At 37.2% G+C, this 16,544-nt stretch overlaps 1 protein-coding gene across 1 annotated transcript in view; it reads right to left on the bottom strand.

Annotated features, from left to right (window-relative positions):
- Window positions 1-9,276, bottom strand: part of LOC129753505 (coactosin-like protein) — a 90,327-nt gene extending 81,051 nt beyond the window's left edge. The window contains exon 1 of the mRNA XM_055749324.1: window positions 8,694-9,276. Coding sequence (XP_055605299.1) covers window positions 8,694-8,744 — 51 coding nt within the window. The 5' untranslated portion in view covers window positions 8,745-9,276. The remainder of the gene's footprint in view (window positions 1-8,693) is intronic.
- Window positions 9,277-16,544: the final 7,268 nt, after the last annotated feature.

Genomic DNA, 16,544 nt, shown 5'->3' on the forward strand with positions numbered 1-16,544 from the left:
GACGGCCAGCAACTGTGGCTCTTCGAATGCTATTTTCTCGGCGGAAGTGTTTAAAAAAAAGTGAAATGTAAATGTGTTGTTAAAACGTAAAAGTGGCAGTAAGAAGTTTGTTAATCGTGTTATCTATTATCACGTGCTTGTCTTATCACTCGATATAATAAAATTCCCCTGAAAATGAAACCTTTTTTTAGTTTACGATTCGAAATAAAACATTACTATATGTTTATATCAATATGAAATTTACGTGAACAGCATGTAGCAGAACGAATCTTTTCTCCACGTACGCTTCAAGTTGAACTCATATGAAAATTACGTGAATTGTACCTGCTGCGCGTACTCTGTTTGCTACCTAAAATTCACGTAAGTTTCACGTGATTTTCATGGTGGCAAAAATTCATGTACATTTTCACGTAGTGTTCACATGAGGAATTTTTTTTTAGTGTACCCGCTCATTTTCACCGTCTTTCTTTTCTTCTACACGGAAAATAATAAAAAGGTAAAATTTACTGAGGTAAAAAGGTAAACCTGAATCGAGCTGGAAAAAAAGATACAATTCACCGAGAAAAAAGGTGAATTCAAAAAAGGTAAATCTTACCTCGTAGTGAGGTGAAGTTCACCTGAATTGAGCTGAATAAAAAGGTACAATCCACCTATAAAAAAGGTGAACCAAAAAAGGTAAAACTTACCTCGTAGCGAGGTGAAGTTGACCTGGATTGAGCTGAACAAAACGGTACAGTTCATCTTGAAAAAAGTAACAATTTTCCGAACCCGTTTATTGAGGTTATGCTGTTTTGTCATTCAGAAAAAAGTTTTGCTTTGTGCCCAATATGTGAAAATCCGAACAGAACGGTAAATGTTTCTATAATAGTGCTGGTTCTCGTCATAATACTTTGCTTTTGTTACAGATTGGCCAACATTCCGGAACATCCCACAGATCATTCCGGAAAAGCGGGACCTAAATGGATCAATCGAAAGAGAAGGATATGAATGTCAACGCAATGCAAGAGGATTCAGCGGCCAAGGAAGAACTCGAAGAAAGTGACCGTGAGTAAGCAACTATAATTTTCTGCATTCCAACATGAAATATAAAGGTAAAAGTCCTTATTATCTTAAATAAAAACCAATTCTTTAACTAATTTTATTTAAGTTTTATTGAAGAAACCAACCAAACCAGTTAACATTTACCTTTTAAATCAGAGGGTGGGGTAACGGTATTATTTACTATTTTGCTAGGTAAATGCAAAAGAGGTAAAATTCACCTTTTTGCTAGGTGAATTGAAAAAAGGTAAAAGTTACCTTTTTGCTAGGTGAATTAAATAAGGTAAAATTTACCCAGAAAGCTGGGTGAAAAAAAACACCTCGCAAAAAGGTAAATTTTACCTTTTTTTTTAATTTTTCGTGTAACGTTCTATCAGTCTATAAATTATCATAATCTTAAGACGTCCCTACTAAAAAGGACATCAATTTTCACCGATAAAGCCGATAAATTAAAGTAACAAACATAAATTACAATGATTCATCTCTTCATAAAGTTGTAAGCAACAAACGCGTTTTTTGCAGTGTGATGAAGTGGCACTGCAGTGAGATAATTATGACCACGTTGGGTAATTTGAATAGGCATTTTCATACCACTAAATGCAACCTTAAAATTAAGCCGAAAATCCCTAAATGATCAGGGGGAACGATATCATATATTTTGGTTTTGTTCTACAACAACTCAAGCAATTTTTAAAGTTTAAGTTTAAGTCTTTATTTAGCAGATAATAGAAAAAAAAACTGAGTTATTTTTGTGCATAATAACCTCATTTGACCCTATTTTATGTGTTCTTGTTTTATGTTTTTGTATAGTTTTTGATTCACTTATGTTTTTTTTTTTGCGTTTCTTTTAGGTCTCCTACTTCATGTTCGATAAATTGTTTTAATTTTTCTGTCTTTTTATGTCTTTTTTACCAGTTTTGGTTCATTTGACTGTCACTTTATGGTATTTTTATGAAATTTTTAAATAGTTTTGGGAGCACTGTTATGCTTATTACGTATAATTTTTGTTCAATTGGTGCCTTTCTTATGTATTTTTTGTGATTTCCGTCTATTTAGCTATTTTTTCCGATATTTTTCTCATCTATTGTACTTTTTGAAATCATGAAAAATCAAGTTTTTTTTCTAATTTTTTGTAATAATTATTTTTTAAATTTATATTTTTGTCATTTTTGTAAAGTTTATAATTTTGTCATTATTCGAATTTAATCAACTTTGTATTTTACTTGGTAATTTTTTAAATTCTTGCTATTTTTGCTTTTTTTATTAAGTATTTTTTGTAATTTTTTTTAAATTTTCGTTTTTTGTCATTTTTGTCTTGTGCGGGAAGGTTGCCAGAATTTTCCTCGCATTCATCCGGGTCGTACAAATCCGGGCAAATTCGGTCAAAAGCCGGGAATTATTCAACAAAAATCCAGAAAAAAAAACCATGAAACTTTTTTTTCATCAAATCGCATCAGCGGAGTTAAAGTTATACTTTAGTCTTCAAGAGAATCGTTCATAATTATTTTGCTAAAAAATTGGAATCGCTTTTGGACGCAAATATAAAAATTATAATAACTCAAATTGAGTTGTTTTTGTTTAATTTTGCAAATAAAGCGAATAAATCCGGGCAAAACCCGGCATTTTTCAACGAAATCCGGGCAATCGGGCGGGGCCGGATCATTCCCATATTTTGTATCAAATTTCCGGGCAAGTCCGGATAAATTCGGGCAATCTGGCAAGCTTAAGCATACACGAATTCGACATACAACACTCAAAAATGCAACGTTAAGTTTATCTTCTAGGGAACAAAAATATGTACTTAAATATTTTATCATGAATTTAATTTACTCTCATAAAAAAGTCAAAATAAGGAAGAAGCACAACACAGTTTAGAAACTGGTCATCTTTTTAACTTCGACAATACAAAAATTTTAGAAAAAAATACAGGCTATAATGCGAGAATTACAGCGGAAACTTTTTACATTAAGATTAGAAGTGACAACAATGTAGTCAATAGGCTAATAGAATCCTTTAATTTTAAAACAGCTTACGACTCTGTAATTAAAAATCATCACAAAAACTAAGATACAAATGTGAACGAAATTACAAAATGTCGCTGCCCGTGGTGTAGAGGATAGCCTTCAAGTCTTCTAAGCCAGCGGGTATGAGATCGATTCCCGGTCACGGTACACACAGCACATTTTCTGTGGGTTGGTGGTTTTAGCATTTGTAAGATGCTAGCCATCATATCCTTGAAAGATGTACGCTAAGAGTTGAGAAAAGGGAATCTCTTTGAGGAAATATGAAGTTTCATTGAGATCCTGTATGTGTTTGTGTTCGTTCCGAATCAAATAAGTATAGACGAAGGCCATTAGATTGTAAGTTTTTTTTAAATATTGTATAGATGAACATTCAGTGTTAAAAATATAATTTTAGTGTTCACTGAAGAGAAGCGAAAGCCAGAGTAGCTCGAAACGTCTAGACAACTGATAAAAACGTTTTCAAATCTAAAATCTGCCAAAAAACGTCGATAAAATAAAATTACGTTTTACTAATTACCTAAAAAAATGCTCAACCTTCAAATGTGTTATCCATTGAAACCATTTCTCACTTTTGCTAGTCTCCCACGGGTACTTTCCATAAACTTTTCCTGGTAAGCACTCAGGTGTTTTGACTTTGGTGCTCTGAGTCTGTCAGCGTCCAGCGACAATGTGCTTTCCCAGAAATCATTGGCTTTTGCACGTTTCGGTTCAACCTCGAGGCGCCCAATCGGGTGCCTTTTCTTCGTGTGTGTCTTACACTGACTTCTTCTCCCTGACTTGAGAGCTTGAAGCGCGAAAGTAAGCAGCAACTATCGAAATTTTCCTCCGAAAGAAGTCACACTTTCTGCCAACCAAAGACCCCCAAGCTTGGCTGATGGGCACCAGACCGTATGGTTGAGCTACACCGTTAGGAAATAAATACATATAATATATCCAATCCACCCATCTATCTAAGTGTGTGCGATAAAAAGGCACGCTTGACCCCTCTTCTCTCGGGTCCGAATCCAAAAAAAAAAAAATTCGGGGTCCAACGGATGCGATGGAGAGCAACCAGCAAGCAACAATCTCAAAGATATCACTACCCAAGTATCTCAGGTTAGAACAACCGGACGGCATTGGGCTTACTCGATATGGAAGAGGCGAATATAAATAAAATAACTTTGTAAGCGGATTTTCAACAGTTGGTCAACAACGACGCGCCAAATCTGCGGCATGGTCGTCGTCCGGAGGACACCTCCCTCCTCCGGATGGACCTTCGAAAGTAGTGAAAGAGACACGCAATCGTCCGGGTGGAAGGAAGGCTCCCTCAAACTGGGGAGTCTGCACCGAACAGCTCTCCATAAATTAAACCTACGCCTTCTCCAAGTCGTAAGAGTTAAGTCGACAAACAAACCAACGAAAAAAAAACCGTATGTAGATCGCTTACGGGCAAGATTACCGATGCATCGGGGTGCCAAAATTTATCGGTTCTCCCAAAAAATGGTGGAATTTGTTCGGTTTTGCTTGCGCAATATGTATGTATATGAAGCTATAAATAGTTGCCACAACGATTTGGAATCAAGACAACTTTTGAACCTGAGTACGAGCTAAATGAGACTGCTTCCACGGATAAAAATTCTAATGTTTATGAAAATTGACAGAGTTCATCAGTAAGTGGATCAGAGGTGGATCAATAAATCAATAACAGGTTTTTTATTTCCCAAAAATGTTTGACTGTTGTTTACGTTTGTCATCAATAAAATCCTCCAAGCCCAAGTAGCAGCAACTGGACAAAAACATTTTAAAAAATCAAACAGTTTAATAGATTCAAAAACAAACTGGACAATTAAAACGAAAATGAACCAATCCTTGAAAAAGGCATAATAAATGTCGAAACGTCGGATGCAGTAAAAATACAAAAACCCATATCCTTTAAGACTGAAATCACCAAAAACCCTCTCTTTCATTACCAAACCAGTCGATAGGAAACTTTATTACCCATAGAAATCATCATTCATTTAACCATGTCACTGTTATTTGATAGGACTTCTTGTTTTGTCCAATCAACAACAATATCATCATCATCAACAAACCATCATGTTAGGTTAATTCATAAATGGAGAATTTTTTAGACTTGCATAGAGTTGTTCTTGACATTTCTTACGCACACTTGCTGAGCGTGTACAGATGAGTCGGGACAATCAATCTCAAAAACTTGACAAATTTCAGTGCCAAAACTGGGCAGCCAAAAGATGAACATGGTCTGTTTTTAGGTTAATGTTAAAAGGTTAAAAAATAATGCGAAAAACAAATAAATTGAAATAAATTTCATGAAAACTTGTAGGCAACAAAATTGCATATTATATCATTGCAAAAAACCTATAAATGAAGTAAATTTTTATCCAAAAATAAATAAATTAAAGAATACAAAAGGTAAAATAACTCCCACCTTCCAAAGTTTAGTTTTTTGTCTTGCAATCTTTCGGATATTTGGATTTTTTTTCCAAAATTTACATAAAATACTTCAAACTTTATTTATTCCCCCCTTCGAGTTTTTTGAAATTTAAAAGGGGGGGGGGGAGGGGGGGAGGTGACAAAAGAAGAAATTGATATTTGTTCCAGCCTTGTTTACCATATCGTTTCTTCTTTCATTTAAACAATAACTTTTTGCCTTGAAGATAGTCTTTTTAAAATAGGAACCTGAATTTTAATTCTTGAATATGTATGCTAAATCTAAATTTAGAATTCTAACTGACTCAGTAGGCTGTGCTCGAAAGTGACGGGAGTGTTCGTTTTTGCGCCAGAAAATTTCCTTTTTCGCCAATCAAATTGGACCTTCAAATATGTTTCAAGAACGGGTCCCGAAAAATTTTCACAAGGAGTGACCCCGAGGAAAAACACCAAATCTATTTTCTGGAGAATCCTGAATGCAGCTCGTAGCAAGGATTTAAAAGGAATATAGCCTTTGGAGTCCTCGATCATATTTAAGAAATTGATGAGTTCATTCCTTTTTCAATATTTTATCGCGGGTTATTTTTTGGAAGTATAGTACAGTTTTTTCTCGTTCATTTCTATTCAAACATTATAATCAGGTTCGAAATGTTACTTTTTGGTTGAAATCAATAGCAGGATTTGGTTTAAATCTTTTTCAGCGTTAGATTCTAAAAATATGACTTGTTTTCAATCGGCCATCATTGAACTCATTTAAAAGGATCTGTTTTTAAATTTTGGAAACAATTAGGTACATATATTGGATTCATGATTATGTCATAACGCGTTTATCCAAATATGCTCTATTGTCGTGTTTAAACTTTTCATTTTTCAAAATTCAAGAAGTTCAAAAAGCAATGTTAGAAAATTACTTTAAATTTTTAAAATTATTGTTTAGTTTTATTGAAATTTTTACCCTTCGTTTCACTAAGTAACAAGAAAGTTTGTTAAAGTTTGTGTAAGAAAAAGTGAAAAACAGTTTTTTTTAAATGATCAATGATTTAAAGCAGAAAATCTAGACTCAACTGTAATTATTAGAGTTTCACATAGAATTCACAGGAAATTGTGGAAAAAGTTCTTAGTCCTAGAAGATCGCACTAGTAAAAAGTGCTTCCTGATCATATCCTTTCACCCATACTTCCAACAACAAATATTTTACTAGGAAGCATAGGAGACCCCTGCCCTAAAGCACAAAATTAATCTTTCATTTCTTTCTCTCTTTTTCAAACTATCTATTGACTTCTAGGACGTGGCCGGCGACGTTAGCGATAATTAGTTTTGGGCATTGTGGGCAACATTCTTTTGCCCTTTGATCAAAATTGATGGCCTCGGCCAATCACCGATGTGAAATTAGTGATCATCTAGTACAATTGATTATTCTTCAACAACTCTTGTTTCTGAGGTTATAGCCATTAATTCATTATTAAAGTTATCAAAATTTTTGGAAAATTAGAACGTTACTGGATGTTTCTAACTTTATAGATATTGATTGTCATCAATATCCCTTTGCTTTTTTTTAGAAGATAGGTCTAGAACTTAAATAAGTGTGAAAATATAAAAAAAAAATAAATCTTCACGTATCAATTAAAATATCTTGCAGTGTTTGGACAAAGTTGATTGATACCATTAACTTCAAAATGATAAATATCTTAGCATAATACCACAGGGATGTCGAGAATTCTCTTGAGTTTATTCACGGGGTTTTAAGTTTTAACATCCAAAACTGAAATTTTTCAGCCAAATTAAAACCAGATTTGATCGAGGAAGAAAAACTTTGTTTAAAATAAATACATAGTTTCTGTGTTAACTTCGTTCTTAAAGTGAAATAACTTGTTTGAAAATGTTCTTCAATGTTCAATACTAAGATGTAAGCCGAGCTGGCTAGCAATGCCTCTGATGCAAACATGCCCAATTTTTCAAAAATAACATTGAAATAAGTCCTTTTTTCAATTTCACTCAGTTCTAGCTACAAATAACGAAGGATGTGTTTAAAGTGCGATTAAGTGATGAAAACCATATAAATTCTGTAGTCAACATGATGATTTAAAACAATTTTCGTTTTGTTTACATTATTCCACTGCAAATTTTACTTTTTTTTCGGTAAAAAGTTCCGGAAATTCGGCAAAACTACAGGTAATTCGGTCATTTTTACAGGTATTTCGCTAGTAATTACAAGTAATACGGTGATAATTGCAGGTAGTCCCGTTTGAATTACAGGTGTATCAGTAAAAATTACAAGTGGTGACCAATATTTATAAGGGGCTTGCTGGGCATTTTTTTTAAACAATTTATATAATATTCACAGTTATTGTTCGTTTCAAGTTTTTCAATTTGACTCATTCATGTCAGTATTAACAAAGTTGTTCAAGAGCTGGAATTGAAAAAAAAAAGAAAGTTAGACTATACACTGATAATTGTTGTATGAATAACGACATAATACCGAAGTTCAATTTCAAGTCAAATACATATAAAAAATATTTCTACGACTTCTAAAATGCCTCGTTAAAACTTAGCAATATTAGGTAAAATTAAATGTTCGAGAGAAACTGTAAAATTTTAGTTTGAGAAAAAAAAATAAAAGTTTGTTTTTTATTGCCAAGTGGATCCCAATTCTTCATTGTTGAAAATAAAATTCACAAACATCAAAGAATGGACAGTTTTAAAAATCAATACGTGGGCATAATGAAAGTTTTATGACATCCCTTAACTAGATTGTATCAATACCGGATTGAATTCCATGAAAAGGCCTACTTTGTTGGAACAAATGACAAAACCACTAAGGTCAAAAGAGGTTTCTTTTCAAACGAAGTAGAAACCTATTTTGATTTGAAAAACTTTGATTTTGAATACATTATTTTGTTAAAGGTTTTGCAAATTTATACCATTTTAAAAGTTGTCAAAAAAAAAAAATTATTGACCGCCTCAAAAATAACACTCAGTCTGCCTCCAGATCATCATAAATCTGGCACCACCCGTTGCAATTTACTGCGCTCACAAACCCGCCCTTCCAATTTTTCAGGTTAGCGCGCAGCAAAGGAGAGAGCAGAAGAGACCCCTCACTCAACCTGGACCCCAAAATTTTTTTTTGGGACCCAATCTGGACCCAACCCAAGCAACGGTAGTTGTGTTGTGTTGAGCTGTGTGGTGTGCGATTATTATTACCTTTCTTGGCTTGCTCTCGATGATTTGCTCGACTTCGCAAGCTTCGGACATCTCGGCGGATGGAATTTTGAGGCCTTGGTATGAAACTTCGTTCGGAAAAGATTGCTGGCTTCCTGCCACGCACCGGTTTGCTTTTGCCTTGGTTTCCCGGTTTCTTTCTTGGCTGTTAGCTACTTTGCCGGGTTGGCTCACGCGTTAATCCAAAGAGCTTTCTGCGGTGGGCGGTCAAGATAGCCGAATTAAACACTCGCGCGGACACTCGGTAACGACACAATTCGAATCACTACTGGTAGTATCGCGGCAATAAACGTCCCGAGGACTAATCACACGACTTCACGCGTACTTCCGGTTTGTAAAAGTGCAACGGACAACTCCGGGAGAAGTTCTTGAACCCTTGCTTTATCTGAAGCGCTGGAAGCAAGGCGAACGTCGTCGTCGTCTTGTCTTCTTCTGGCCGAGAATGTGTGTGTGAGAAGAGATGCAGCAAGTAGGTTCTATCCAGTGCTGGTACAGACTTGGTCTCAAGAAAGGAGCTTAGGAACACACTTAACTCGAGCGAAACAAAGGAATGACTGAAGCGACTGAACTGCTTCCAATCGCCACGAACCGGTCCCCACAAAATCCGATGGCTCTGGAAGTTGAACTCCGTTGGCGATACTCTCGCGCTCTTTGGTTTCTCTTTCAGTTGCTCCCGGCCAATGCCTGGTCATGCTAAAGTTCGGCCGATTCCGTTTGGTTCGTTTCATCCAGCGATGATGATGATGCATTTGTAGAAAGAAAGCGCTGCTGGGCAGCTCCGTTTTCCATAATAAATATTGACTAGGTGCGCGACTTTCGCGTCTTCTCTCGTGCGTATGGACCGGCGATGGCTGCCTGCCTGTGGAAAAGGAGCAAAAGGAGAACCGAAAATTAAGTCTTGCTTAAAGTTTAAACTTGGAGAGAGTGCAGCATCCATCACCAACCAACAACTGTGTGCGGTGTGCGATGATTAATATTGATTTAAATTATTGTTATTTTTTCTGAGCCTTGATGGACGGAATTGAACGTTTCTCTGGCTGTGCTTTAGGGCATCGAAAAAGCAGCGCATAATCTTTCATTTCTATTATGGCACGCCAAGTGTGATTGTACTGGTCTGCGTCTACATGCAACAAACCGGCCATCCGTCGGTTGGCCCATGTGCTGTGCTCCATCCAGGTTAGTTGCATGTGCACTTCTTACACGCGGCCATGTGCGGTCGTGCGTATTGCACGAACGATGGGGTTGCCGGACTTTCACGCTCGTTTGCCGTGGAAAATGAGCTACCAGGTTTACTGCTCTTGCTTGGGAAGTGTTGAGAGAGTGAGTTCTTTGAAAACAAGACGAATGAGAGTATTTAGGAAAGTCGTTAGGATGTTTCCAATTTTTAATTCAAAATGGTATTTAAAAATAAAAATTCCATAGCCTTAACCATCCTTCACGGTTGAAAATTTATTATTATTTTGGTGGCTTCTTAAAACTGAGCCGATTGACAAACTGGTAAAAAAAAGATGGCGTTTTTAACAAAGTTAGATAATATTCTGGTTTGCATCATGAAATTTAACTATGTCAGCAATGTTTAAGCTGATCAAAAGATTTATTGAATGTAACAAAAGTTTTTAGTTTTCCAATATCATACGTCATAAATGGAAACTTTAGAAAAATTGAATAATCAGCGACTTTTTTCTTGAAAACCTTTGTTTTGTTTACTGAATAATTAGTATATCCCACAGGCGATAGGGAAGAATGACCCTAGCAGTTAAGCTCCCTTGAAAAAAAATAGTATATCCCAGAATGAAAACTGAATAATTAGCAATTACTCTTAAAACTGGGTTAATAAATGATTTATTTTGTAAAAAAACATCAAAATAAATAAAAAATAACTAAATTTGTCTTTTTTTCATCACATTAACTGCCGTTCCAAGCAAAACTGTCCCATGTGACTTTTGGGTAATTTTTACTTTTTTGCTGGAAACAGTCTTTTTTTTCGCCAGCGATCATGGAATTGGAAATGCGTAAAATGAGCAAATCCTAATTAAACATGTTTACATGTAGTCTTTTTTTTATTTTTGTTGAATAAGCTTATCTACTGGTTATGGTATCCCCATCTGGATCGCTTGCCGGTCCTATCTAGACTGAGACTTGCTCTCGATTACGCTCGCTATTTATTAACTCTAATCTCTGGCAGTTTACCTTACACGTCAGGATACCACATCCTCCCCTGGCACAATAAACTGCCTCATTGCATCCAGACAGTTTTTTGGAAACCGTACTTAGCTAATTGTTATAATTACTTCCTTTCTATCAGTAATTTTCATCTCCGCCGCACCAATCCATCTATTTTCAGGATTCTGTACAACTTCTGTTCAACAGTTCTGTACAACTTTAATAGTTTTAAATTTTCTGGGTTTTTCATCAAATCTCTTACACCCTTATTCTCGTTTTCGATCGAATGACATTCGTTCGAAAGTTTTGCCATTTGGCATTCTTGTTTTCGTTCGAACGAATGAGAACAGTTCGATCTTTCGAACATTGTTCGTTCGAACGAATGGTTGCATTCTCGTTTTCGATCGAACGTATTTTTACTACTACCCAACAAACGCGAGTCAGATGTTGCGAACCGGGAACGTTTTTGAAGTTAAGAGCGGTTGAAAATAAGTTTTATGGGAAAATCACCGAATTTCATACTCCGAAAAAATGAGGATTGAATTAAAAGAAATTTATCTTACGAATGTTACAACTTTTTTTTTATTTGAACGGTATATAAATTATTTTTCCAGCAGAGACGTTTTTTAACAGAACAGCAATACAAATAGCGGCAGAGCCATCATTTTTACCGTCGGGCATTTAGGGGTATTTTTGTGATCGGAGACCATCGAGGACACAGGCCACAGCTGAACGAACAGCATTGATGTCGGAAGGTGCTTGTTGCTGCTGCTTTTCATTTTGTTGACGAGCAAAATTTGTTGCCGGTATAGTCCCCAGCCACTGCTAATGTTGTATCATTTTCCATTAATTCACCGAATAAGCACAACCTGGAAGGAACCATCAACCAGCACACTTCTAAAATTCACTTTTCTTTCGTGAAATCCTAGATTTTTCCGTTCGTTGCTCGATGGTGAACAAATTTCCACAAGAGAAAAAAATGTTTACGCCAAGAACTGTCATTTGCCTGCCAAGGGCTGCCTAGAAATTTCGAAGTTCATCGGGTAACACCAACAACGAACGTATCGCACTCGAACGAAAACAAGAATAGCTCTTTCGAATTCGATCGAAAGTATCCGTTCGAACGAAAGTCAGATACGCCGTAAACAAGAATAAGGGTGTTATTCTCGAGAATCATAATAATTGTTCATTAATTATCCTTTTTCAATATTATACCTTTATCATTCAATCGTTAGGTAATGACTTTTGCTTTCAGCCGTTTCTCCAATTTTTCCAATGTTATTTCCATCAATTTTCTACTTCCACCATCTTTCGCTTTATCATCTTCCACTTTTCATAATCTTTTTTTTTTGCAACTTTATTCTTTTTGGAATGGCTCATAATCTCTTTCGATTATTTTTCCATTCCACTATCTTTCTCTTAACATTATCTTCCTCTTTCCTTTTTGTTTCTCTTTCTTTTTCCATTATTTTAATCTTTTCTTTTTTTTTCTTTCCATCATCTTCTCTTAATCTTGCTTCTTCTTTCCGTTCATCATCTTTTTGCTTTCTCTGTGCTTTTCTTTTGCGCCTTGGGCTAAACCCGACTGCAAAATTAAACACTGCCTTGAGCTTAACTCGGACTAGTGTTACTAGAGTCTTTCCTAACATTTGCGCCTTGGGCCAAACCCGACTGCAACTATTTACACTGTCTTGAGCTTAACTCGGACTAGTGCGTTCCATTTATTTGCGTCTTGGGCTAAACCCGACTGCAAATAACAGCACTGCCTTAGGCCTAACCTTGACGAGTGTGTTAATTTATTCATCAATTTTAACAGCAGCACATGAGGAACGCAGCACTTTGCGCACAACAACATTTTGCGAACCGTACCACTTTTCACAAACAACTTTCGCACACATCGTGGCTTCTCTCACACCTCTAGCACATTCCGTAGCGCTCCTCGCACCTCTCCTAATGCTTCACGCAGCAGCAGCGCCTCAAACCTCTCGAACCTCTCGCAGCGCCTCCAAACCTTTCGATGCACATCTCGCTACGCCTCTCGTACTCCAGTTCTAGAACTACCTTTCCCTCACAGAAAACCTGATCAAGACTTCTCTTTCTTAGAGAGGGATAGTGCATCTGGCAGATCGCCAATATGGTATCCCCATCTGGATCGCTTGCCGGCAGCGTTGCCACATTTAAATCTGTATTTTTGAGCCAAAAAATCTTTTTTAATCTGCATAAAATCTCAAAAATCTGTTTTGAAATCTGTATCAAGAATTTTCATTTCGGATACTTACGCTGAACAACGGTGACCTTTTTATAAGGCGTAACGCACTCATTTGGACTACGCTGCTCATTTCTGCAGGCTACTATTTGTGCGACATGTCAAACCAGTGTTTAACCTGACATTTTGTATACTTTTTTCGATTAATTGTAACGCGCAAAATACATGTCCGCTACGTGTGAAAAATAAGGTCACGCAAAGTTTTAAGTCGATATATTCCGTTAAGTATAACAATCAGTGTCCTTCAGGGGTTTAAAAATCAGTTCGTATTTGAACATTGTGTTACAATTAGTTACATCCTATGATGCAATGACCAATGTTGGTATACGATTCTTAAACACAGTTTTTAAAACTTTCTTCAACCCTTTGCTTGTTATATTGCATTGAAACGGTTCCTAACTCTAATCTGGAAGTTTTTCCTTATTTGCATGCGTGATAATTGATGAATGATTGAGTCATCGTGTAACAGGAGGGTTTTTATGGTCGTCGCCACAAATGAAAAAACGAGAACACAATTTAAAATTTTCTAATGGCCACTTTTTAATTCACCCACCCAATCTCCCGACAATTCTGGTCATTTTTAGAGTGTGGTTTCTTTTGAGTTCAACTTACGGCTCTCGTCCGACTGGCACCTTAACTGGGAACCATGCATGGTCCCACTGTCTGCCTCGTAGTTGCCTCCGAAACACTCGACGGCCCGGTGATGCTGTTGTTGGAGTTGTTGTTGTTCTGCTGCTGGCGTTGGTGTTGTTCTGCTGATGGTGCAGCACGGAGCAGTCGGAGGTGTGGTGGGTATTGCCCCGATGCCGACGCATAACATTACCGTGCGGATGTTGTTGCTGGAGTTGTTGTTTTTGCTGCTGGTGCAGCACGGAGCAGCCGGAGGTGTGGCTTGCATCGCCCCGATGGAGACGCACGACATTGCCGTGCCGGATGATGCTGGAACTGTTGATTGCCATGGGCTCCGAAGTCGGCGATGATGGAGTGGCCATCTGTGCCACGATCGCCGCTTCTGTCCTCCGTGGGGATGCGGAGCAAACCTTTCTCCCGACCCGCCGGCTCAAAGCCTCCGCACTCGACCGAGCACCACACTTTTCTTTTTCATTTCTTTCCCAAAAACTCACGTCCGGAAATTTTTGATGACAGTACCAGAATTTTTTTTTTCGTTTTTCCGGGAACTATGGGCTGTCGGGTTTTATCAAAAATAAGTTCGATACAGTGGGCCAAATCTGGTCGAACAAGTTGATTTATTTTTGATTAGGGTTGGGTTTTTTAACTGTACTTTGCTCAAATCACACCATAAATAAAGTTCTAAAAATCAACTGTAACACAACATTGCTGCTTTGGTAGAAATTTTCATGGATTGTGATAGAAATCCATGAAAATTTCAAAACCACGCCACAAGGAGTTCGAGGAAAAGAAATGATCGACTACATTCCGAGCATACCTCGGAAGCGTAACACCTACTGCAGAGGTGTCTAAAACTTAATACATAAAACATAAACACATCATAATAAACTCAAAGCCAACGAATCTTGACCAAAATATCTTTAAGCCAACGAATTATGGCAAAGATTTAACTAAAACTAAAAACGAAACTCAACGCCAACATATCTTGGCAAATGATGTCGATCTATACCAGCAGACCTGGCAAAAATTTCCTCGAATCCTGAACCAAACGACTGAAAAACTTTCACCCAAGCAGCAAAACAAGCATTTAAAATCATGTAGCCATTGAAGAGAATAATGGTTGTGATTTTACAGTGAGGACTAAACAGAACTAAAAGCAACAGTTATCTCAGGAAAAGAGGGATTTAATCCTCTTAATTACCAAGGGCCCAGAATAGAGGTTATACCGCGCCTCCAGATCGCGTTCCTTTTGATTTTTCCTTGGCAACCCCTTTGATAACTGTGCGTGATGTATTTTAGTTCCAATAAATAATAAATGTTGATTTTAATTGACGACAATATCGAATAAATAACACAAAAACTATGATAATACAATAATATGGTGTGATATACAAGATGAGCAATCATGAAAAAAAAAATGATAAGTACATATTATCGAATATTAAAAATCCTCATAATTGTAAGTCGACGCTAAGTCTCTAAAATTTATCGAACTAATAATCAAAGTGGTTCGATTTAGTTGGGCGCCATTTGTAACAGGAGGGTTTTTATGGTCGTCGCCACAAATGAAAAAACGAGAACACAATTTAAAATTTTCTAATGGCCACTTTTTAATTCACCCACCCAATCTCCCGACAATTCTGGTCATTTTTAGAGTGTGGTTTCTTTTGAGTTCAACTTACGGCTCTCGTCCGACTGGCACCTTAACTGGGAACCATGCATGGTCCCACTGTCTGCCTCGTAGTTGCCTCCGAAACACTCGACGGCCCGGTGATGCTGTTGTTGGAGTTGTTGTTGTTCTGCTGCTGGCGTTGGTGTTGTTCTGCTGATGGTGCAGCACGGAGCAGTCGGAGGTGTGGTGGGTATTGCCCCGATGCCGACGCATAACATTACCGTGCGGATGTTGTTGCTGGAGTTGTTGTTTTTGCTGCTGGTGCAGCACGGAGCAGCCGGAGGTGTGGCTTGCATCGCCCCGATGGAGACGCACGACATTGCCGTGCCGGATGATGCTGGAACTGTTGATTGCCATGGGCTCCGAAGTCGGCGATGATGGAGTGGCCATCTGTGCCACGATCGCCGCTTCTGTCCTCCGTGGGGATGCGGAGCAAACCTTTCTCCCGACCCGCCGGCTCAAAGCCTCCGCACTCGACCGAGCACCACACTTTTCTTTTTCATTTCTTTCCCAAAAACTCACGTCCGGAAATTTTTGATGACAGTACCAGAATTTTTTTTTTCGTTTTTCCGGGAACTATGGGCTGTCGGGTTTTATCAAAAATAAGTTCGATACAGTGGGCCAAATCTGGTCGAACAAGTTGATTTATTTTTGATTAGGGTTGGGTTTTTTAACTGTACTTTGCTCAAATCACACCATAAATAAAGTTCTAAAAATCAACTGTAACAATCGAAGAAGATGATTATTGATTGACTCGAAGTATAATCAAAATATCTTGGAAAATCTCTGATTTTCGAAAATCTGTATGAAATCTGTATAAATTTCCAATTATCTGTAATCTGTATATACAGATTCTGTGTTTGAAAATTTCAAAAAAATCTGTATACTTACAGAAAAATCTGTATATGTGGTAACGCTGCTTGCCGGTCCTATCTAGACTGAGACTTGCTCTCGATTACGCTCGCTATTTATTAACTCTAATCTCTGGCAGTTTACCTTACACGTCAGGATACCACACTGGTCTTTTTTTATTTTTTGTTGAATAAGCATATCTACAAAGCATTTCCATTTCAATGATTAAAGGTGGATATGAGTAGTCAAC

This window comes from Uranotaenia lowii, chromosome 1 (assembly GCF_029784155.1).
Source record: "Uranotaenia lowii strain MFRU-FL chromosome 1, ASM2978415v1, whole genome shotgun sequence".
Classification (NCBI taxonomy): Eukaryota; Metazoa; Arthropoda; class Insecta; order Diptera; family Culicidae; genus Uranotaenia; species Uranotaenia lowii.